At 33.1% G+C, this 24,331-nt stretch overlaps 3 protein-coding genes across 3 annotated transcripts; 2 read left to right on the top strand and 1 right to left on the bottom strand.

Annotated features, from left to right (window-relative positions):
• Positions 1-3,443: 3,443 nt before the first annotated feature.
• On the top strand, positions 3,444-9,253 carry LOC125831099 (probable methyltransferase PMT11). The gene is made up of 9 exons (XM_049510287.1): positions 3,444-4,313; positions 4,966-5,115; positions 5,208-5,478; positions 5,959-6,069; positions 6,685-6,844; positions 7,781-8,038; positions 8,160-8,282; positions 8,563-8,640; positions 8,752-9,253. Exons 1-9 carry the CDS (start codon positions 3,636-3,638, stop codon positions 8,957-8,959), a joined length of 2,037 nt encoding a protein of 678 aa, XP_049366244.1. The 5' UTR covers positions 3,444-3,635; the 3' UTR covers positions 8,960-9,253.
• A 4,720-nt stretch (positions 9,254-13,973) lies between these two features.
• LOC125831558 (protein phosphatase 2C 37-like) lies at positions 13,974-15,693 on the bottom strand. Its single transcript, XM_049510716.1, has 4 exons — positions 15,106-15,693; positions 14,711-15,028; positions 14,522-14,627; positions 13,974-14,434 (listed from the first exon to the last, which is right to left on the bottom strand). Exons 1-4 carry the CDS (start codon positions 15,604-15,606, stop codon positions 14,100-14,102), a joined length of 1,260 nt encoding a protein of 419 aa, XP_049366673.1. The 5' UTR covers positions 15,607-15,693; the 3' UTR covers positions 13,974-14,099.
• A 5,872-nt stretch (positions 15,694-21,565) lies between these two features.
• Positions 21,566-23,369, top strand: LOC125831267 (uncharacterized). The gene is made up of 2 exons (XM_049510463.1): positions 21,566-21,647; positions 22,634-23,369. Exon 2 carries the CDS (start codon positions 22,688-22,690, stop codon positions 23,228-23,230), a length of 543 nt encoding a protein of 180 aa, XP_049366420.1. The 5' UTR covers positions 21,566-21,647; positions 22,634-22,687; the 3' UTR covers positions 23,231-23,369.
• The last annotated feature ends 962 nt before the right edge of the window (positions 23,370-24,331 follow it).

Genomic DNA, 24,331 nt, shown 5'->3' with positions numbered 1-24,331 from the left:
ACAACATAAGGCTAGGACTACTACAACGCTAACAACCCATACCCTCGCAAGGGAAGATAACACGCTAACCCTACTAACCTTCAACCTTAATACGCGACCTCCACTCCTTCCTATCTAGAATCATGTCCTCGGTAATGTGAAGCTGAGCCAAGTCCTGTCTAATCACCTCTTCCCAATACTTTTTAGGCCTACCTCTACCCCTCCGCGTACCCTCTACAACCAGCACCTCGCACCTCCTCACTGGGGCGTCTGCGCTCCGTCTCTTCACATGTCCAAACCATCTCAGTCTCGCTTTCCTCAGCTTGTCCACCACAGAGGCCACTCCCACCTTCTCCCGGATAACCTCATTCCTAATTTTGTCGCTCCTAGTGTGCCCACACATCCATCTCAACATCCTCATCTCCGCAACATGCATTTTTTGAACATGTGCGTTCTTGATGGCCAACACTCCGCTCCATACAACAAGGTCGGTCTAACTACCACTCTGTAGAACTTACCTTTAAGTTTAGGTGGAATTTTCTTATCACACAAGACTCCAGAGGCAAGCCTCCATTTCATCCAAGCAACCCCAATGCGATGTGTGACATCATCGTCGATGTCACCACTTCCTTGGATTACAGACCCAAGATACTTAAAACTTTCTTTCTTAGGAATGATCTGTGTGGCAAGTCTCACTTCCAGATCTGCCTCATCCAACGCATCACTGAATTTGCACCCCAAGTACGTATTCTGTTTTGGTCCTACTCAACCTGAACCCTTTGGACTCCAGCGTTTGTCTCCACACCTCCAACCGCGCATTAACTTTGTCCCGCGTCTCATCAATCAGTACTATGTCATCCGCAAATAACATACATCATGGGACCTTCTCCTGAATAGACCGCGTCAACTCATCCATCACCAAAGCAAATAGAAAAGGGCTAAGGACTGATCCCTGGTGCAGCCCCATCTCAACTGGGAAATGTTCTGAGTCTCCTCCAACTGTTTTAACCCTAGTCTTGGCTCCACCGTACATGTCCTTTATCGCCCTAATATAAATCATCGGGACACCTTTAGACTCCAAGCACCTCCAGAGGACATTCCTCGGTACTTTGTCATAGGCCTTTTCAAGGTCGATAAACACCATATGTAGGTCTCTCTTCCTTTCTCTATATTTTTCTACCAGTCTTCGCATAAGATGAATGGCTTCGGTAGTCGAACGTCCCGGCATGAATCCAAACTGATTCTCAGAGATGGACACCCCTCTTCTCACCCTCATCTCCACCACTCTTTCCCAAATCTTCATAGTATGGCTCAACAATTTGATACCCCTGTAGTTGTTACAATTTTGGATATCACCCTTGTTTTTATACAACGGAACCATTGTACTCCACCTTCATTCATCAGGTCTTAAGAATAACATTAAACAGCCCAGTTAACCACTCTATGCCTTCCTTGTCCGTACTCTTCCAAAATTCCACCGGAATCTCATCGGGTCCGGTCGCTCTTCCCCGGCTCATCCTACTAATAGCCCGTATAACCTCCTCGATCCTAACGCACCTACAGTACCCAAAATCCCGAAGTCTTTCAGAGTGTGCCAAATCACCCAACACAATGTCTCGTTCCCCTTCTTCATTTAAAAGTTTGTGAAAGTATCTTCGCCATCTTTGCTTGATGGAGGTCTCTTCCACCAATATTTTGCCTTCCTCATCCTTGATACACTTCACTTGGTCTAAGTCGCGCGCCTTCCTCTCTCTTGCTTTTGCGAGCCTATACAATTTCTTATCCCCACCTTTGTCCCCCAGCTCGGCATACAAGCGTTCGAAAGCTGCCGTCTTAGCCTTCGTAACTGCTAACTTAGCTTCTGTCTTTGTCGTCTTATAGACTTTTTTAAGCGTCCGCTTCTCTTCCTCGTCTACACACTCCACCAATTTTGTGTATGCAGCCTTTTTCGCTTCCATTTTGCCTTGGACTTCCCCATTCCACCACCAATCTCCTTTATGTCCTCCAAAGTTACCCCTTGATACCCCTAACACCTTTGAAGCAACTTCCCTAATGCAACTAGCTGCTTTATTCCACATGTTGTCTGCATCCCCGCTACCACTCCAAGCCCCCATCCCCATCAACTCCTCACCCATCTCATGAATACGATATTCATGAAGTCACTATACATAAAATATTTTTATATGTATTTTCCACACATCACTTTTATAACATAACTTACACAAAATATGCGTATTACGTTCATAAAAATTTCATTTTTCGACCTATATTTTGTCCCCTACCTCCATAGAAGTTAGAGTCGTCTTTAGAAATCTTTCCTCGTATAATTTAAAATTTGAAGCTTATATTAATATTAAAGTTAAATTTATACTTGAGATCAAAGACATGTAAATTATTTTTATAAAATATTAATTTCTTCGTGTTAAGAAGTTGCTTAAAATAATAAAACAAATTATAAAGCAAAAGAGTAAGAGAGATATTATTAAGTTATCTTTATTGATTTCTTCAAATAATGTAACCGAAAAAGTAAATTTTATTTTAGTTATTACAAATAAAATAGCTTATACACTAGAGATAATAAAGATCAAATTAGATACAAAAGTAATGAAAAGGAATGTATTTATAATCTTACTCTTAAAGTAATGTTTTATATGTAGTTACTTGTCTATGATTGTCATTACCTCACATAAAAGAATATATAATCATTGTTGTGTATTTTATTTTTTTAATCAATTACCTAGTAAAATTTATCGTATATAAGTATTGATTATTGATATCGAACGCTTTACTCTAAGACAAACTAAGTACATGACGAATTGATCGAAAATCTAGAGAATATTGTCTGAACTCGATTCTGAGCTCCTAAATGATTGATAAATTATAATTATTTGGAAAAACAATCTAATTACATAAATATTTTTATCATATTTACTAATTTTTTCTATAATTTGAAATAATTACATCGTGTCTCACTATTAATAATTTCACCAAATTTTTAAGTTAACTACATCTAGATATTGCTACGAGATATACACTGAAAATAGGGAGAGAGGTGAGCGAGAAAAGAGAAAATGCGGCAAAAGAATTTATATATCTCAGACATCTGTGAATCACACTAAATACATGTATATGTGATATTAGATACATTCTGAATACATATACATAGGGAGAGAGGAGAGACAAAGAAGAAAAGAGCGAGATAGTCTATGTCTCCTTGATATATGTAAATCACAATAGATACATTTCAGATACATTATGAAATACAAATACATAGGGAGAGAGCGAGCGAGCAAGAGAGGAGACAGATACATAGGGAGAGAAGTGATTGAACAAGAAAGGAGAAAGACGAGCGAGATAGGAGAGACACAAATGACAGAGTTAGATACATATTACTCGAATTCAATATATCTAATATAAATTACACTTAATTTTGAACCTAAACTTGTGGGATTTATAAAATCCTCGAATTATAATACTAGAATAACGTCCCCGACACTTAAACTCTTTATAACACTCAGATTTCCAGATCTAACAAAGGAACAGTTCCTCTTGCTCTTACTATTTTTTACTATAACTCTGCAATTTCTCGTTTTGCTTATCAATTTTCAGATGATTTGATTCTGCCAACTTCATTGTCGAAGAAGAAGGAGACAACAATGAAGGGAGATGCATTCAAATCTGCTACAGTAATCAAAGTTTTAGCCTTTGCATTACTCTCTATAGCTTTTTTTTACTTCGGGAAACACTGGTCTGATGGATCTCAACAGCTTGTTTTCTTCAATTCACGTCAAGATTCAGCTTCTCTCACAAACCCAACAAACCCCTCTTCTCAATTTGTTTCAATTTCCCCTAATTTCAACAAATCTTTCGATTTATCCTCCATAATTAATGACACCACCGTTTCTGATAAGCCACTGGAAAAAACGCCGTCGGTGGAGGTTGTTTTATCTCCTCCACCGCCACCACCGTCACCGCCTCCGGCGGTTCAGAAGATGGGGGTGTTGGATGAGAATGGGGTGATGAATGATAATTTTGAAGTGGGGGAGTTTGATCCGGAAGTTGTGGATAATTGGGGTGTTGGGAATGAGACGGATGTAGAGGAAGGTGATGGGGTTAAGAGATTTAGGGTTAAGAAGTTTGGGTTGTGTCCTGATAGTATGAGAGAGTATATTCCATGTTTGGATAATGTAGAAGCAATTAGTAAGCTGAAATCAACTGAGAGAGGGGAGAAATTTGAGCGGCATTGTCCTGAAAAAGGTAAAGGATTGAATTGCTTGGTTCCTCCACCAAGAGGTTATCGAGCTCCGATTACATGGCCTAAAAGTCGCGATGAGGTTTGTTATAGTCTACTTATTTTGAGGATAATGTAGTTATTAGTGGTGGATCAATAGTGTAATCCTGTATATGTATTAAGAAATTCACAAAGTATAACTGTTTATTAACTTGAGATCAATGTAGGAAGCCATAAACTTCAAATCTTGGATTTGTGTATGTTAGTTAGGTAAATTGTTTTATCTCAGACATGATCTAATTGGATATTAAAGTTGGTGCTTTTAGTTGAGCTGAGGGTCTATCGGAACAACCTCTACCCTCCCCATACTCCACTTGTGGGATTACATTGTGTATGTTGCTGTTGTTGTTGTATATTAAAGTTGGTTTGTTTTAACTGACAAGTTTAAAGTTGTTGTATATTAAAGTTGGTTTGTGTTAACTGACAAGTTTAAAGTTGTTGTATATTAAAGTTGGTTTGTGTTAACTGACAAGTTTAAAGTTTATTTTTTGAAGCATTTGTTCGATATTGTTATGAGTTGTGTAATGTTCTCCTGAATTATTTTGGGATGAGTAGCTCAAAGTTTTAATTTCTGAAGCACTTGTCCAGTGTAGTTGTGTACTTTTGGATAATTACTCGTGGGAGGATGACAAAGGAAAAAAGGAAGTTCCAAAGATCCATTTTGTGGGATTCTAAAACTTTTTTCTGTACTGCAGGTTTGGTTCAGCAATGTTCCTCACGCACGTCTAGCTGAGGATAAGGGGGGTCAAAATTGGATATTGATAGACAAGGACAAGTTCAAGTTTCCTGGAGGTGGCACCCAGTTCATTCATGGAGCTGATCAGTACTTGGATCAGATTGAAAAGGTGTTTAATAATTTTTTAATTCAAGCTGGTAACAGATTGAACACATTTTGATGTTTGTTTATTTTAATTTTGTTTTGGGTGTTATCCGCCAGATGCTCCCTGAAATTGCATTTGGCCGTCATGTCCGAGTTGCTTTAGATATTGGCTGTGGTGTTGCAAGCTTTGGTGCTTATTTACTATCCAGGAATGTGCTCACCCTGTCTGTGGCTCCAAAAGACGTTCATGAAAACCAGATTCAGTTTGCTCTCGAACGTGGCGTGCCTGCAATGGTAGCTGCAATTGCGACACATCGTTTACTTTATCCAAGTCAGGCTTTTGAACTAATCCATTGTTCAAGGTGTAGGATCAATTGGACTCGTGATGGTATGCTCTTTTAGATCATGCTATTATCTATTTCTCTTATTTGTAGTATGAAACCTAACAAAGAGTACAGAAAACCAGTTTTTAGATGCATATTCCCCTTTGACATTGTAGGTTGTGTGAAAATTGAAGTGCTGCACTTTTAATTTCTATCAGAGCTCCTTTATTTCTCACTTTCATTCATTAAGGTGACAACTTATGGTTTTAATCTCTATATTCTAGTGTTCTATAGATAGCTATCTTTTCTAGGTTAGGACTTAGGAGCACCATACCCTTTAGAGTCCTGAATGGAAAAGCGAAGATTTAGCTCAAGATATGATTTTCCTTTGTTTGGATTCCCTCTCTTTGTTAGAAGATATGTTGTGAACTTACTATGAGATAAATATTTTTAATTTTAACCAAGTCAGCTGAACTTTATTTAGCTGCTCATGTATAAGAGAGTTTCTAACTCATGCCTTTATCCTATAATGCATTTTTGTGAAGATGGGATTTTACTACTGGAGGTCAACAGGTTGCTCCGTGCTGGTGGATATTTTGTTTGGGCTGCACAACCTGTTTATAAGCATGAAGCAGCCCTTGAAGAACAATGGGAAGGTAAGTACAGAGTTATTGCAGCAATTTTAAAATGAAATAAAAGAGGAGGGATCACCTGACTGTAGGCAATTCTCCGCTTTTTGGTAGACAACTCCTTAATGATTGTACAAAAGCTCCTATTAAAGGCCATACCTAAGATAAACTTTTGACTGTAATGTTCAAGAAAGTTAATGATCGGGTCCCTTATCAAAAAAAAGAAAGTTAATGATAAGGTCAAAATCAGCTTTCAGTGCGTCGTTTCTTAAGACAGAAGTGAAGTGACTTCTAAAGAAAATTGACTACAATCAAATTCTTTTAACTATTTCTTTTTTCCATTTTAAGTTTAACTCCTACTTTGTTGATGAATAAAACAAAATTTTGACTAATGAATAAAATGATAGGGAAAATTTAGTTGCTGAAACTACAACTTGTGCCCTTCTTCTCTTTAAAATTGAACTGTTAGTCCACCCTCCAATTGTTTAAGTTAAAAATACTAGCCAGCTTTTGAAACTGTGGTGACTTTTCCGTATAAACTGTATCATGCCCTTCTAGTTCTTGAATACTTTCTGCATTGCAGGTTTGGTAAATACGTGCTATAACAAATCGTAATATTTGTTCTTGTCCTTTTTCATGCAGAGATGGTTAATCTTACCACTCGTCTTTGCTGGAATCTTGTGAAGAAAGAAGGTTATATCGCTATATGGCAGAAACCCTTAAATAACAGTTGCTATTTAAGCCGAGAGGAAGGAACCCAACCACCTCTCTGTGATCCACATGATGACCCAGACGATGTTTGGTAATAGGCTACTTATCTTGTTGGTTTAAAGTTTTATTTTCTTTCCATCAAAGTGGACAAAAGTTCCAAAATTTCTACCCCCCCCCCAAATCCGCCTGTGCTCTTCCCTTCCACTGCATATGTCAATGGCTTAGTCTAAGTTGAAAAAACAATTGGCTGTGGTTCCCCATGAGAAGTACCCACAGTACAAATCATCTATGTTTTGTTGGCATTCTCTATCAAGGTTCATTAAGGCATTTTTGCAGATGGGCTCCGTTTTTACCTTTTCATGTTTGAGAGCAAAATAAGAATTTGTATTTATCTGTTTGTCTGTTTTTTCATCATGTAGTGTTCAGGACGGAATGGAGATTGGCGTCTGTACTTGATAGGATTCCTCTGTAGATTAGGCATTTTCTTAGGACCATGCATGTTGATTAGTCATCGCTTAATTGGAGCGACATAAGCTGTGAGGATTCATAAAGCCTATCCAATTTTCTTGGGAATGAGGCATAGTTGTTGTTAAATTTATTGGGATTAAAACTAAAAAGATTATAATGATGTCAGCAGAAGTTCCAATGGTGCTTTTAGTAATGGCCTATAAATTAGCTCCAACTTACTCATCACACTATTTGATCAATTGCATGTCTGAAGACTGAAAAATGATTATCAAGCTCAGTTGTTTTGCTTCATCTTTTCCTAGTTATAACAAATCGAACTGGCACATCTGCTACTTGTAGTCTGATAATCCTAAAAGTACTTGCCCTTTAGTGAAAATAACAATTTTGTTCTTTATAAGTTGGTTGTTGATAAATCAATGGGGCATGTTCGAAGTGTAAACATCACTGAAGGCATTTCAAACTGAAAGAGTAGCTTGCCATACGTTAATGATTCTCGTTTTATGTAGACATTTCCTTCATTCTGTCACTTGATGATTTCTTTTTTCACAATCACATTTAGGTATGTTGATCTGAAAGCATGTATTACACGACTTCCGGAAGAGGGATATGGCGCAAATATTACCACTTGGCCTTCACGCCTCCAGTATCCTCCAGATAGACTCCAGAGCATACAAGTAGATTCTTATCTGTCTAGGAAAGAGCTTTTCAATGCAGAGTCAAAATTCTGGAAAGAAATAATTGAAAGCTACGTCCGTGCTTGGCATTGGAAAAAGTTAAAACTTAGAAATGTGATGGATATGAGAGCTGGTTTTGGAGGGTACTGTATTCCATCTCTGTTGGTTAAATCTTTGTCATTATGCATTTCAATCGTCTGATCAGCATTATGCTTCTAAAGTTAGTGGAAAGAATAATGTCCTATCAATTGCTTTGTTCAACAGATTTGCAGCAGCAATGATTGAAAATCAACTGGATTGCTGGGTTCTGAATGTTGTCTCTGTTAGTGGTAAAAATACCTTACCTGTCATTTTTGACCGTGGACTACTTGGAGTCATGCATGACTGGTAAGAGTTGCTCATCCTTCACCGCATTTAATTATGGAAGAGAAAGGAGACAATACTTGTGGCTCTTTGTTTCTGTACGTATAACCTATAAGATATACTAGTCTGGCATAATTTACATCCTATCCTATGCCAACATGAAGAAATACAAATCGTTAGAGAACATACAATGGATTCTTTGAGAAGTAGGTTGCATGAAATACATTTGTGATATTCTCATCTCGACATGTGGTTATCATTTTATCCAAGTGGATCGTCCTTTAAGATGTGTGCAATTTTCCAGGTGTGAACCATTTGATACTTACCCAAGAACCTACGACTTATTGCACGCAAATGGTCTCTTCTCCATTGAACAAAAAAGGTATATGTTCCTTACTGATTATTTGCTTCACAAATGATATTATGGTCCAATTCCGCATTCATAGGATAGATTTACGATGCCCTAATTCTGTGTTTGATTTCTATGTACCAGATGTAACATGTCCACAATCATGCTTGAAATGGACCGGATATTGAGGCCAGGTGGACGAGCGTACGTCCGTGATTCTGTTGCTGTCATGGATGAACTTCAAGATATTGGGAAAGCCATGGGTTGGCATGTAACTGTGAGAGACACATCTGAGGGTCCTCATGCTAGTTACAAGATATTGACAGGTGACAAACACCTTTTACGAGCCTAACAGATGATAAGAAAGGAGAAGCCAACACTCCACGGACACATCAAAACTCATGTTTCTACGTTAATTGGACCTGAAAGATCGAATGCTTGCTAACATGGAAGAAAGATCCAGGGCTGTTGTTTGAACCATGTAGCCATATAAAATGTACAGCAGAAGATGGTATAGCTTCACACGATCGAAGACATATGGTATAGCTCAGTGTTGTATTTGTTTCCATTGATTGTTCTGTGACTATGAGGGTTCTTTTAGTCACAAGTTTTGCTGTTTACTTGAGCTGAGAAATCTAAACAATAAATCCAGAAACTGAAGAACAGAAAAAAGAAACTATGCAACATATTAATATATTTAAGTAGGAGTTGTGCCTTCTTTGAAATTTGCTTTTGGATGGTCAGATGACTAGGCTAATTGCACCACTAGCCACTTTTATTGGTGTATTTTAAAATATAGTCATAGTATAAATATTTGTTTAATTGCAGCCAATTTCACACACACACAAGAAAGGAATTGAAGTTCCAATTTCTACACTATCAAAGGATGTGGTCCATTGGATGGATGGAGCTGCATTTTTTTTTTTTAACCAGAGGTTTCGGTTCGAGCTTTGGGTATGGAAAAATTCTTGCTAGGGAGCACTTCCTTCCTAATCCAATTTCTACATAATTTTGTTTCGTTTTAGCTTGCAAAAGTTGCAACAAGAATTAGAAGCTAGAAGATCTTATAAAGTTAATTGAAGTTGCATTGTGTCTCTTGTTCTCAAACTTTTTGGATGATATGAATATAACAATAATATAATAGATTCATTATAATTTTATAAGTGACGTTTAAGAAGAGTATGTACACAACTTTACCTCTACCTATATGGTATAGTTTACCTCTACCTATATGGTTTAGATAGAGAAGTTGTTTTGCAATTGACCTTCAACAATTTTCCTTGTTTATTCGAACTTGAAATCGACAATGTGAGCGAGCTTATACACACAGACAGAGTTAATAGAAATGAAGTTGAGTCCTATTGACAATTCATCTCACCAAATCATAGTTAGGGTATGCATATACATCAGAGCCCCAAAGTTTCACCACTTGATTGTTTTATGGCTAGATTTGCAATAATTTTTAAGTTTGACTAAAATTTAAATACTGACCACAAATGGGACTACTAATGTCATTTCTACTGAATGACTTTTGTCACCTACCAAGAGCCAAGAATATTTTCATTAAATTTCATTTTATATTTCAAAAAAAGACAAAAACAGTCAAAAATCTAAAAAAGATTATGAGAAAATCTTGTATAATAATGAGTGATGGGGAATTGGTTGAATATATATCAAGTGGGATGAGATTTAAAAAAATGGAACAAAATGTAGTCAAATTCACTTAATAAATAAAAGCAATTTTCAAGAATCAGATGCTATTCTTTAAACCTTCAATATCCAAATCTAACCTAGGATACGAATATATCAGAAAGAATGAGTTGGGATATCAAATAATCGAGTTGATTCATAGGGAACTACTAAAAAATCTTTGAAATATTTTTAAAAAAATTGTAATTCTATTAAAACATCTAATACTGAAATTTCTTTTTTTTTTTAAATAAATAAATAATCTAGGAATCAATATCTAATTATTCATTGTCTTAAAAATCTTATATTGATTTGAAAAAATCTATTTATGTTTATAAATTATAAATTCTAATTCTAAAAATAGTAAAAATTTAAAATTTATAAACATCAAATCATAAATCAACATCTTGTTAAAAGATGATTAGAATTGACCTTATTGATTTATTGCCCAACCAAAAACAGAAGTGGGTCTAACTTGATTTGTCCAAATTCCAACAATGATGCCATGTCACTTCACTATACAAATTATTTACTATGAAGAGTATGATTCTTTCGAAAGAAATGATCTCTTATGATACTTACAAATTGAATAAACAATTTTTTTTTAGATTCGTGATATCAAACGTGTAAATAATTATAAAATCAAAATAAAAAAATTCTCCTTTTCAAATAAACAATGAGTAATATAACTACCCACAATTATGTTTTTTACTTTTTCCCACAATTATGTTTTTTACTTTTTCGAGATTAGCTTTTATACGTTTGGGTAAAATATTTTCATACTATTAAATTACCTAAAAGAAAATTAAAATTGTTTATTTGTAAGTATATTAGTGAGCTTAAAAATACTTATAGGTTAAAAGTATGTTTAAAGATAAAATAATTTGAATTTGTCTATCTTTTAGTTACATATTTTTTCTTATCCAAAGTTTGTTCACTAATTAACACCACACAATAATCCACCAATTAAATATATATTAAAAATAATTAAATGAAAACATTTTGTAAGTTGGGACCAAAAAAGTATACAAAAAATAAATAAATAAAATAAATAATAAAGATCTGTATTGCTATGGTCAAGTAAACTATGTAAATTAAAAAATAAATACTTTAGGTTTGATTATTAATCTGATTTGGAAGTATGTGGATTTAATTAAGTCATCTAGTCATTAATTACTATTTTTTTTGTTTGTAATGGTCGGTTAATTAGTTTACTTTCTTAAAACTTAATTTGACAAATGTATAGATAATAATGATTCAGAATTTCATAATGATATTTAAATTACGGAGAAGGGCGTAAAATATCCCTTAATTATTTAAATTAATATAAAGTTATCTTATGTATGCCTTTTGGTCTCCAAATATCTTTGACGTCAATTTCTTTTTTACTCAAAAATATACACGATGTGCATACTATTACCAAGTCGATCTATTCGGCTGAAAAACAAGACAACACTCAACTACATAGTAACTATCTATCTTGATTTGCGATGTAAATCTCATATATATCTATAATTTTATTTTATGTCCTCCGTAAATTGAAGATGCGTCGTTCACTATGATATTTGTGCACCTCCTCTTAATCACATGCTTAAACCATCTCAATCTCGCTTATTTGATAGTGTCGACCATATAAATCTCTTCATTCTTATCAAGAATATAAAATTTAAAATTTATCAAAATCAAATCATAAATCTGCATTAGTTATATCGTATATATGAGCGTTTGAATCTAATCTTTATATTATAAAGAACATTTTTTCAATAAATTATCGTTAAAAAACGAGAATTCGAGAAATTTCAATCTTCTCTTCGTATCTCAATTGATTAGCTACCTAAATTTAACTTTATCGGTGAATGTTCGATTCTTCAGATTGTTAATCCCCTCCTTTATTTTTCTTTTTTTGACCCATAATTTTAAATTTTGTCTTTTAAAAAAAGATCAAGACGTTGAAAACTTGAAAAAACCCTTCTTAGATGCCTAAATAGAAAGAGTTGAGAAAGAAAAACATAAAATGCATTCGGAGATACGATTTATATATAAGTTTCAATCTCTTCTTATTTATAGTATTAAAATTACTTGATTACCCCTTCCATTTAATTTTATTTGTCCATTATTTTTAAAATATATTTATTACTTTTATCATATTAAGAAAAAATAATTATTTTTTCCTTTTATATACTCAATAATAATTACATACTTATTTTTTAAAAAAACCTTCATATCTCCATTTATTAACTATCTAGTATTTAACTTTATCGGTGAGCCTTCGATTCTTCACTTTTCCACGATGGTAAAAAAGACACTTGTATGCATTAGTGAGCAAGGTGGGGCATATGAGATTGAAAACACTATACGTGGAAGGCAAAGATTGATTGGAGTGTACACTTCAAACCCAACAAAAGCTGATTCGAATCCAGCAAGTGGAGCCCCACTATCTATCATGGACCAAATTCACCATCAAAGACGAATTCAGAATTTAATAATTTTAAATATATTTTAAAAATTATTAATTCATATTAAACCGATATCTTAACACTACATAAACAATAGCATAATCATATATAACGATAAATAATCAATTGAATATCCTTCATTATATAGATCACAAATTATTTCTAGTACGTATGAAATTTCTGATTTCGCCATCGTAGGCTGCTACTTTCCTCATCAATGTCCACTTGACAATATCTTATCCTATATAAACATACTATATAATTATGGTCCCCAGATAGATGACCCATATTTCCACTTATATTATCTTTATTGTCCTCCCATTACATTATCACCACCCATTTATTCTTTTTTTTTAACTGAAAATAAATTATATTTTGACCTTTATAGTGGAGAATAACCAAGAATAATATTTACATAAACAATTTTATTGTTAAATTTGATTACAAATATATTTAAATCTTGCATATTATATTTAAAGAGGTAGGCTTCTTTTCAAGTTTTTAAAGTCAAATCCCTAATAAAGTGATGATAAAAAAAAATCTGAAATAAAACGAAAAATAAGTTCATTGATTGTATTATACTTGCTATTTTATTTAAAAAAATAATTATATATATATATACTCCATGTCTGACCCATATAAAAACCCAACTAAATTTAAATTCACTGGAAAATCTCATATTAGGGATTAAAATACTTTATAACAAAAACAACTCCTCATTACAAAGGCAACTCCATATTTAATTCAAACTTGAACTTCAAATTAAAGACAAAGAAGTACTTAGAACTCTAACTTCAAATTAAAGACGAAAAAATACTTAGAACTCTACCACAACCTGATTAGTACACTAGTCAACTTATTCTAATTGATCACTGAAGTCATGATAGAGTTTATAATTTATATAATTAAACACATAAAATTAATAATATTTTTTTATTGAAGGGGGTGGAATAGTTTGTGCATTACACATTTCACAACTTTGAGCCAGCTGTTGTCCAGTAATTACAATAATAATAAACAAAAATAAAAATATGATTTTGTATTTTCTATATTTCACATAAAATCTGGGACAGTTGGAGAAAAGATCCACCTCTTTACAATTTCCATCTCCATTTCTCTAAAATATAGTAGTATAGTAATAATAATGATAATAATAATTAGCATTACTAATCATCAACATAGGCAGCTATATCAGCTAAACTAATAAATCAAAACATAATCTTCAATCTTAGCTTCATTAGCAAAACCCATGCTAATTAAAACCTAAAATTAGAGTTTCCCCTTAATTATACACTTGATTAATTAATTAAAATTAAAACTAGTACTAATCCACCCTTAATCATAATGTTATACATTTTTTCTCAAATCCACCACCACAACACTAACATTATCACTACTGTGCCTAGCCAAGGCTAATTTCGTCAACAGAATTGATGCATCTGAACAGGCCTTGTCGGAGCTTTCTCCGGCGCCGGTCACCGTAATGTCATTTCCCGGCGAACCCGCCGGAGACGGTGGCCGTCTCGATTGCAAACACATACGTGCCACGCCACACGCGGTCTCGTTCGATACCACATCCCATAATCCGTCACTGGCTAATATCAAACACTCGTCTTCGTTGGTTCGATCTGTTATCGTCACCTCCGGTTCTGATATAACATATGGTTTCAAATAATTGTCGCCTGAAATAAATATTCATAAAGATGATTTAGAACATTATTCGAGTTAACTTTTCATTTTTGCGTTCGAATTTTAGATTATATGCCTACCAATTGCTCGAGACATTGCCAAAACGCCGAGAACTCTAGCTCCGTCCCAATATATAACACGGCCACCGGCTTCTTGTATCCGATTCAATTCATCAGGTCGATCCGGCTGAAAAAACACAAATTCAACATCAGTTACTTAATTTCAAAATTATTGGAACACTTATTTGAAGAAATGAATTGAAAACGCACCTTATGATCAACGGAAAGAGGAATAGCGACGCCGTTTCTACAGAGGACGGCACGAGAATCACCGCAATTGGAGACGATGATTTTGTCCGGAGTTACAACGGCAACGACAGCAGTTGATCCGGCATCGCACTGTGGAGTCTGAAGCTCGCATCTACAATTGGAACTTGAGGTAGAAGATCGGAGTGCGCCAGAATAGTTGACAACTTCTTTGTCCATTAGAGAAAAGCTCTGAATCATTGCTTCTTTCCATGGAGTTTCTTCCTTCTCCACCTCGTTTTTCACTATCTCGTGCATTCGATCTTTACACTTCATCGCCACCTACAAAAAAATCAAACAAGTTCAGCTAAAATTTCACCTAAATAATACCAATTTACAGTCGATTTAGGGATATTTACATGGGAACAGCCATGGCCATCGTAAACACCGAAGAAATGTAAATTGCTTGAGCTTTCACTATTCTCTTTGCAAAAAGAAGGATGAATTGCAACCGCATCTTCCATATCTCTTCTTCTTCCACATACCGAAGTCGCACCAAATTTGGGTAAATCAGGCTCAATTTCAACAGATTGAGAACCAGATTCCGACAGATCCAACACTTCAATATCCTTTCCTTTCTGTTCATCCGCCACCACCACCGCCACCGGCGGTGGTGACAACGAAATCGTCACACTAGTTTCCAATTTCTGTCTCTTTTTATTATCAATAACTTTCTCAATTCTATGCCTTTTTCGTCCATTTTCCTGTACCGCAACCGATGCTACAGCTGCAGCATCGGTGGGTACAAAACGGAACTGATGAATTCCCATTCTTCTTCTCCTTGCAGCTTCTGAACTTGGCTCAACTGGTGCAGTAGCCTCAGTTTCAGCTATATTAACCCCACAACACATCCCAGCCATTGTCGGAAAAAAAAATTGAGAATAAATTCAATGTATATATTTTTTTTATAGTTTTACACACAAGAGGAAGTAAGACTCATAACTCATCAATTGAAAGCTTTATTTTGGCTAATAATTTCGGGCAAGCTGCCCTTTATTGCCCGTCACCGTCTTTGGGCAGAATGAGACACGTATTACTATTGTGACATATGATTCTGCGAAAAAAAATAATAGTATGATCACGACCGTCCATTTGTTTAACAGATAGAAACCACGTGTGAAGCAGATTTTATTGTTTTGAATTCACGTGGGCCAATGAGAAGTGGACACGATGTAGCTTGCAGTTCTGACACGCATGTGGCCTGTTGGACAACCACACGCCGATTATTCGACTTTTTCTTTCTTTTTATTTAAGGAGGAATACAATACGTGGCAACATATTAAGATATCATATCTGTGTTTGTTCCACACGCCTTTCCTAGCGTTTGAATACCACCTTCCTAGGCTAAAGGTCAACTCCGTTCCACTTGTACGGATCAGATCGTTTGGTATGAGAGATAACATAAATAATAGGGGAAAAAAATAAATATATCTCGAACTATCGTAAATGATATGCAGATACTCTCCGTCATACTTTTGAGACATTGGTGCCTCTGCCGTACAAAAATTAGAGGATATATACTCTTTATACTAACGGACATACACCTGTCATAATCTTATCCATCGATTCGGTATTTATTAAATATCGAATCGATTTTTCTTTTTATTCGTTCTAAGCCCAATAATTTGTCATCGACGGATAAGATTGCATCACGTGTCCCTATTTAGTCTTCCGTTATAGTGAATGTCATATATGTTCTAGTTTTTGGATGACAGGAGTACCAATGTCCCAAATGTATGACAAAGGATATCTGCATATCATTTACGATAGTTTAGATGTACATTTATCATTTTTCCCTAAATAATATTATTATGGACATTTAACGTTATTTTAGTTCACTGAGGATATAAATGCTCCAACTTAAGGAAAAATGTTAATAGATGATAGAGTGTGTTTTGTTTTCTTGCTTTTTGGATGTTTAGGTTTAGTGGAGTCTACCATGGTAATAGCTTATTTTAGTAGTCTTGTTTTTATTTTCTACCCCTATTTTGATTATTGCATTATTTTTAATTTGTTGCTATTACAAGTTCAATAGTAGTAACTGTATTTTTTGCTCTGTCATTTTATTTTTCATACTTACATTGATTGTTGTAATATTTGAAGGATTTTCAAAAGCAATCTCTCTATTTCTATAAGATAATAATAAAAATTATTCTTTAAATATATTATTATCGTTATTGATATAAACATAAAATAATTTATGTTGTTCAAACATAAGCCAATTGCTCGTTATAAATGATTAAGACCAACTCAAATACAAAATTTCATGAGTTAAAAGTTCTTTTGGTTTACGAACATAAAATTATTTTATTATTTTTCATAAAACTACAATATATTTATACCATCTTGAGTCACAATTTGCTGTGTGCCACAAAAAGTAGTTTTACACAATACCAGAGCGTGACAAACACGTCCATAGTAATGCAAGTGGAGTAAATAGAAATAAAAAAATGTTGCATTAATTCTTTTGTTCCATTCACTCCAGTTGTGAAACACTAAAAAGCGTCTACGTAACAAACGGAGATATTGACTACAATTGTTGCGGTCCGATAGATGAGATATCTTCATCCTTATTTACATGTTTTGTATTCTAAATAATTTCATTGTGAGAAATGTGAATTTTGAAAATGTGAGATTTCAAATTTAGTCGAATTACAATATGAATGATGAATATGCGATGAATTATCATTTTTTTAAGGGAAAAGGGATAAATATACTCTTAAGCTATCGTAAATGATATACAGATACCCTCTGTCATACTTTTGGGACATTGAAGCCCCAGCCATAAAAAACTAGAGTATATATACCTTTTATACTAACGGATATATACATGTCATAATCTTATCCATCGATTTGACATTTATTAAATATCGGATCGACGGATAAAATTGCGCCACGTGTTCCTATTTAGTCTTTCGTTAGAGTGAAGGGCATATATGCTCTAGTTTTTGGATGACAAGGGCATCAATGTCCCAAAAGCATGACGAAAAATATCTGCATACTATTTACGATATTTCGAGGGTATATTTATCCTTTTTCTCTTTTTAAAATGAAATATTATAAATGTGGGGACCACATATGTCAACATCAACTTGACGCTCGGAGTATCTGAATTTTGATTATCCCAGGATGACAACGCGTGTCTCTATTTTGACGTGTCGCTGAAGATGCAAAATAGAAATTAAAAAACCTATTTTATCCCTTAACTCGACACGTTTAGAGTTAGAAAACTTTTTTCTTTTTATTGAATTGTTGCCACCTTCTCACCATTTTGGAAATTGTCAAAAAAAGAAGAATTGGGAAGATGTATCTATCTCTCACCACCCACCCACCCACCCACCTATTTGTATTAGATTATAAGTTTGTATCATCTTACGTGTCTTAAATTAGTTAGACGATGTGTTTTCGTCATTTTATATTACTTGGTTCATGTTAAAAGCAGTATCATAGTTGAAAATTTCATGAAGGATGTCCAGATTTCGGATAGTAAATACAAATAATAGTACTCTTTCCGTTTCATTTTATGTGAGGTAGTTTAACTCGAAACGAAGTTTAAAAAATGAAGGAAAACTTTTAAAACTTATGGACTAAAATGAATGATAGAAATTTGTGTGACTATAAATCATTTCATTAAGGATAAAATAGACATTTTAAAGTTAAATTGTTACTTGATATAGAAACGTGTTATTTTTTTTTTAAACTGACTAAAAAATAATAAGTTATATAAAATGGAATAGAGAGAGTAACTTTATAGGAACTTGATCTTGAATGCCCTGTATATTTCTGCACCCAACTGCTATCGAGCTACCGCTCACTTTACATCAATACTATATATTTTTAAAAAATATCTTACAAATTTTAAGCAAATTATAATAAAAAAAACAAAATACGAAAGCAAGGAATTAAACATGAGTGTCATGTAAGTTTCATGTATACCCTTGCCATTACGCTAGTCTCTGTTGATTTTGAAAGATACTCAAAATATTATATATATCTTACAAAGTAAGATTTGATCTATATATAATGTAATTTTCTAACAAAGAGTGTCCAATCGACTATTCTGACAACACCAGAGCTCCACCTCTGTTAAAGTAACACAACTCTTCAACAATATAAAAAATAATTATTTTCGATAAGTCCTTAATTAAAAAAAATAAAAAATAGTCAATGATCTAGCAATTTTTTTTTATATTAATCAAAAGTGTATTTTATTAAAAATAACTTTATTAACGATGTTTATAGTTTAGACTCTAAAACTGATTCCTATTATTTTATGTGATTATTTGATACAAGGAATAAGATGACAAAAATAATAATAATCATTTTTTGTCATTTAAAATAATATTAAATGACACGTCTCCTTATGGACAAATTAATACAACTCACTTGGAATTTGATTTTCAAAGATGTCCTTATTTCATTGCTTCTCTTCTGATTCCATTCATTTTCACATTATCTCACTGCTTTCAAATTAAGAATGTTCTAATAATATGAAATAATAATCAAATTTAATATGAAATAATAATAATAATAATATATATACATATATATATATATATATAAAAAATATAAAATGGAGAGAGTATATGATACTGTCATTACTTAGGAAATCAAATTTAGTGTTAATGTATGTAGTAACGGAGTCAGGATTTTTATTATGGAATGTCAAAATATAAAGTAAAAATGTATAAGTGTTGCTAATCGGGATAGAATATCTCAAGTAACTTTTACAACTCCTTAACCATTACACTAAACCTTCAATTTGTGTTAAGAGGTGTCAACACTTATATATATATATATATATATTTATTAAACCAAACTTTTAACATATATATACAATATAATTTTCCGACAAAGGGGTGGCGCTTGACACCCGTTGTCCTTGGGTAGCTCCGCCCCTGGCTTCACGTTGACGTTCTACCTATTGGGACCTAATATGCGGTGACACATACATATGTATCCTTTCATAATATTCAATATCAACGATAATAACATATCTAATAAAATTATATAAATATAATTTGAAGGAAATAAAGTATATGTAAATTTTATCATTACCTTATAGAGGTAAAGTGATTTTTTTTGGAAGACTCTCAATTTGAGTACACTAAATCAAAATAAGTGTGAAAAAAAAAATGAACATGAAAAAGACATAACTATTAATATGAAAAGGTAACAACAACAATGTAATTAAAATATTATAAATAGATAAACGGTAAAAGGTAAAAAAGAAAGAAAGAAGAAGATGATATTATAAGAATAAAACAAATAAAAATATACTAAAATTTTAAAGTATATTAAATGGCATAAGTATATACACTTTAAATTTGTTTTTTAAAAAATCTAATTTCGACTCTAACTAGAGTAATGTAAAGGGTAATGGAACAAGATTTGCATCATATAGGGAAATGTAATGCAAAACTTATAGGTAAAGTGGGATGAATGTGTTTTATCACTCAAATAAAGTGGGATTTGTGTTAAGTTGCGCTTTTCTTTTTTCTTATTCAATATTATTTTCTTCATCTCATATTAATAGTTGTCAATATTATTAAAAATTTAAAATATTTATCAAGTTACAAAATGGAGTCATTATAGAATTAAAATTTTCATATGTTAGTATGTATTTCGATTTGGCGTTCATATTTTCTTAATTGTCATGTACAATCTATTAAAAACTTAAACTAAACACTATGCTAAAAGTTTTGATTTTCAGTAAAGAACTTTAAAAAATGACTATAGTTTAGACTTAATTAGAAATTTATAGCTATAATTTAATTTATTACAAATTATAGCTACATGTTAAAAGGAGGCGAGAGATAGTTTAAATATATGTTGTATCACAAATACAAGTAATACAATGATTTATATCAATAAACACAATTATATCAAATGTATCTATGAATAATAGAGTGAAAATGAATTTGGGCTTTAATAGGCAGATTAGCCTTCGACTTTGGCCCAAATATTTGCCTACATATATCCTTTCTTCGTTGCAACAGTTTTTCTTTTTAAACTTTTTTATCTAGAAGATCGATATTTGTAGTGACATCTAATTAAATACGAATTTATATATTGTAGGATCTATTTTCAAAGGTAACACTTTTAATAGAAGTTTTTAGCTTAAACTCAAGATTTGTAATTAAAAATATATGTAATAATATTTATTGAAAGTGGAACCCATCTGCAGTATATATGTTTAAATTAGAGAGAAGTATAAAAACGCCCATAAACTTGCGCAAATTATTAGTTTCATCTCTGAACTATTGACAACCTTAAAAACACCCCTCTACTTGACTAACTAAACTTAGATACACTCTCGATATGCAACATGACATAGTAAGTGGTCTCAAATTCTTGATAAAAATCGAGAGAAATGTTGAAAACACCCCTACACTTGACGACAATTTAGAGGTGTGTTTAGCTTTAGTTAGTCAAGTAAATGAGTATTTTTTAGGCTGTCAATAATTCGAGGATCAAACTAATAATTTGCGAGGTGTTTTTGATACTTCTATCTTTAAATTATAATAATAACAACATATTTAGTGAAATATAATCAGTGGGATCTGAACAAGGTAAAATATACTCAAATCTTATCTCTATTTTATCAAAGTAGAAAAATTATTTCCAAAAGATACTTAATACAACAAATCAAGGTAGAAAGAATGTTTATATATTATTGTAAAGAAAGTTAATTTAGCTTACTAGTGAATTTTTACATTTGTATCCCTATTACCTTTTCATAATTCCAATATTACCCTCAATTACAAAAAAATCCCTAAATCTAAGTTCCCTTTTCATTTTCCTTTTGTTCCTCCTCCTAGATCTCTGTCTCCTCTTTCCCTTCCTCCATTTCTGCACACAGTTTCTGCGTTTTTTTTCTTCACCATTTCAGTGGCTAACGGTAAGTTTCTGCGTTTTTTCCCTTCAATAACCTTCTCAGATTTTCTGCGTTTTTTTCTCTGTTTTTTTTTTTCACTTTTTTATTTGCAATAAATCTTCAAATGTTGGTGTTTATCACTTTTTTATTTGCTATACATTGATTCAGTGTTTTCTGTCAGAAATGTGTTGTGAATTCAAATTTAATCGAGTTCAATATAAATATCGGAGATAAGAAAGAAATCCCCAAAAAAGAGGGAAGAATAATACAACAAATTACGATATAGAAAATGACAAAAATGGTCTCATATTTTTTTTTGTATTAACTTCAAAATAGTGGTTTGGTCCTTTTAATTTATTAAAGGTTAACATTTTTTATCCTATCAAATATTTACCAAATTTTAATTGGAATTGTGAAAATAAATAAATATTTTGATGTTCATAATATATATTACATTTATATAAGTAAGTAGTAATATATATACATATACATTCAATTTTCATGTTGTTGTTATAGGAGCAATGTGCTATGTAGAATTGTTGCAAAGAACTATTCAAATTTAAGTAATATTTTAAAGCTTCACTTGTGCAAAAACCTTGAATTGAGTTGCTCGTGAATTCAGTAGCTTTTACTCAGATTCTGTATATATAATTTAAAAAATTTAAAATGTTTAGTAGTGTCGCATTAACTTGAGGTTGTTGTAGGAACTTGTAAACTTCAAATCCTGAATCATTTTCTGATTCGTTTAGTGAGACATAATGTCCGAGGGAGCTATCCCAAAACTTGGCACCACCATCCACATCTTAAAAAAAATTCAAAATGTTTATTAGTATCGCATTAACTTGAGGTTGTTGTAGGAACTTGTAAACTTCAAATCTTGAATCCTCTTCTGGTTCGTTTTGTGAGACATAATGTGCGAGGGAGCTATCCCAAAACTTGGCACCACCATCCACATCTTAAAAAAAATTCAAAATATTTATTAGTATCGCATTAACTTGAGGTTGTTGTAGGAACTTGTAAACTTCAAATCTTGAATCCTCTTCTGGTTCGTTTTGTGAGACATAATGTGCGAGGGAGCTATCCCAAAACTTGGCACCACTATCCACATCTCAGCTCTCAATGGGATCATCAATGTCAACTCCCTTTTCACATTAGCCGTGTTCATCGGGCTAGCTTGGAACCCGCATGACCAAGGTAACAGTCTCTCCCAAGACCCGAGTTGTATCGCGGAGCCCAAGATCATGGAGGACCTTGTAGCCTTCCATGTCTACTCATTTAGTTGTTTCCTCTTTTCTAGCCTCATTGCCTTGTGCCTTAAGCAGGCTATTAGATTGGCTAAGTCAGCACACTTCCCCACTGTCTTCACTCTTGACTTAGCCTCCATCAACAAAACCGCCCTCCGGGTCGGGTACTTGGTCTCGGCTGCGGGGTCGGTTCTCGGGTCGGTGTTTTTGATGCTTGGTTTGATCAATGTGGTTCAAATCAAACTTGGAATTTTGGGATGTGGAAGTATGCATACTTATGGAGCTATTATTCCACTTGTGATTTTTGTGCCATTAGGGCTCCTTATTTATGTTTGTACTGTTTTTTATGCTTTCACTCGTTAATTTGATCAATGTATACTTAATTAATAACTTAATCCATTAACAAAAAAATTAACTATATTTGATTATTTTCTATCATCCCAAAATGCAAACTTGGACATTGTATAAATATCTAAATTTGATATTTTAAAATGTTTTTTTTTAAAGTTTATTTGTCTCTACTTTTAAGTGTTTTTTCTCTACTAGTTGGTTTTTTCGGAAAACTCTATTTATTCTGATGTTTACATCTTTATTAGAAATTTTTGATGAACCAACTATTAGTGTTGGAGTAACAATAAAGTTATCTTTGTGCAATTTATAAGTTATAATATGAATTGGGAGAGAAGGTTGATGATTATGTCATACTCTTTAGGAGGGTGATCCTTTTTTGAACTATATGTGAATATGAAATACTTAGTGCATCGAGTTGTCAGGTTAGGAATGAACTCATAACGATTGTGTCTGTTTTTTTATGAGAAAGAAGTGACTCGAATTAATGTGAGTTTTTGGATGGGAAAAATTGAATTTTGACATATATATGGAAAACACAAATTTTCATGATTGAAGAAAATTGTAAGCGACTCTTGTGCAACCCCATTTTCATTGGCCCAATTGTCAATCCTAGTCCTGATTGGTTATTTATGTAGTTCCAGCTCGTTTGGATATGATTTCAAATACATGTTTGTTTTAAAGGTCGGAAACTGGCACCACCTACCCGAGCAAGAGTTGTGCTCACCGGGTAAATCCGGAGAAGGGGAATTGAACTTTATGAGATCGAATTTCTTGTTGTTCCTTAGTAGCTCAGTGGTATAGCGGTCGGTTGTTAATCGATTGGTCGTAGGTTCAACCCTTTTTTAATGTGTCGGTGTACTATATGGCTGCCATAAGACCCAACTCGTTAGTAGATATTATGGAGGTTCAGTGAGCAGCATGCCGAAATTTTATTTGAACATGTAATTTGGATTTTTGAAATTTTGTATTTTTTTCTTTTAAAGATGAAAACACCATATATATAATTTGTGAATACTATCAAAACTTTCCTAACTATTATCAAATAAGTAAATCATAATTTATAAATAAGGTATTGAAATTTCACGACTTGCTGAATTAATAAATCACATAGTT

Source organism: Solanum verrucosum, unplaced genomic scaffold (assembly GCF_900185275.1).
Source record: "Solanum verrucosum unplaced genomic scaffold, falcon-dt-bn FXZP01000049.1, whole genome shotgun sequence".
Classification (NCBI taxonomy): domain Eukaryota; kingdom Viridiplantae; phylum Streptophyta; class Magnoliopsida; order Solanales; family Solanaceae; genus Solanum; species Solanum verrucosum.
Note: the sequence above shows the minus strand (reverse complement) of the source record. Positions and strands in the feature narration are given on the sequence as shown.

What these genes read in the sequence shown, in the direction of transcription:
- LOC125831099 (XM_049510287.1), top strand. Translation starts at nt 3,636, where the DNA reads ATGAAGGGAGATGCATTCAAATCTGCTACAGTAATCAAAGTTTTAGCC. An exon ending in CCTTGAAGAACAATGGGAAG is followed by an intron (nt 6,070 to 6,684) that starts GTAAGTACAGAG and finishes TTTTTCATGCAG; the next exon opens with AGATGGTTAATCTTACCACT. An exon ending in ATGAGAGCTGGTTTTGGAGG is followed by an intron (nt 8,039 to 8,159) that starts GTACTGTATTCC and finishes TTTGTTCAACAG; the next exon opens with ATTTGCAGCAGCAATGATTG.
- LOC125831558 (XM_049510716.1), bottom strand. Translation starts at nt 15,606, where the DNA reads ATGGCTGGGATGTGTTGTGGGGTTAATATAGCTGAAACTGAGGCTACT. An exon ending in ATGGCCATGGCTGTTCCCAT is followed by an intron (nt 15,029 to 15,105) that starts GTAAATATCCCT and finishes ATTTTTTTGTAG; the next exon opens with GTGGCGATGAAGTGTAAAGA. An exon ending in CTCTTTCCGTTGATCATAAG is followed by an intron (nt 14,628 to 14,710) that starts GTGCGTTTTCAA and finishes GTGTTTTTTCAG; the next exon opens with CCGGATCGACCTGATGAATT.
- LOC125831267 (XM_049510463.1), top strand. Translation starts at nt 22,688, where the DNA reads ATGTGCGAGGGAGCTATCCCAAAACTTGGCACCACTATCCACATCTCA.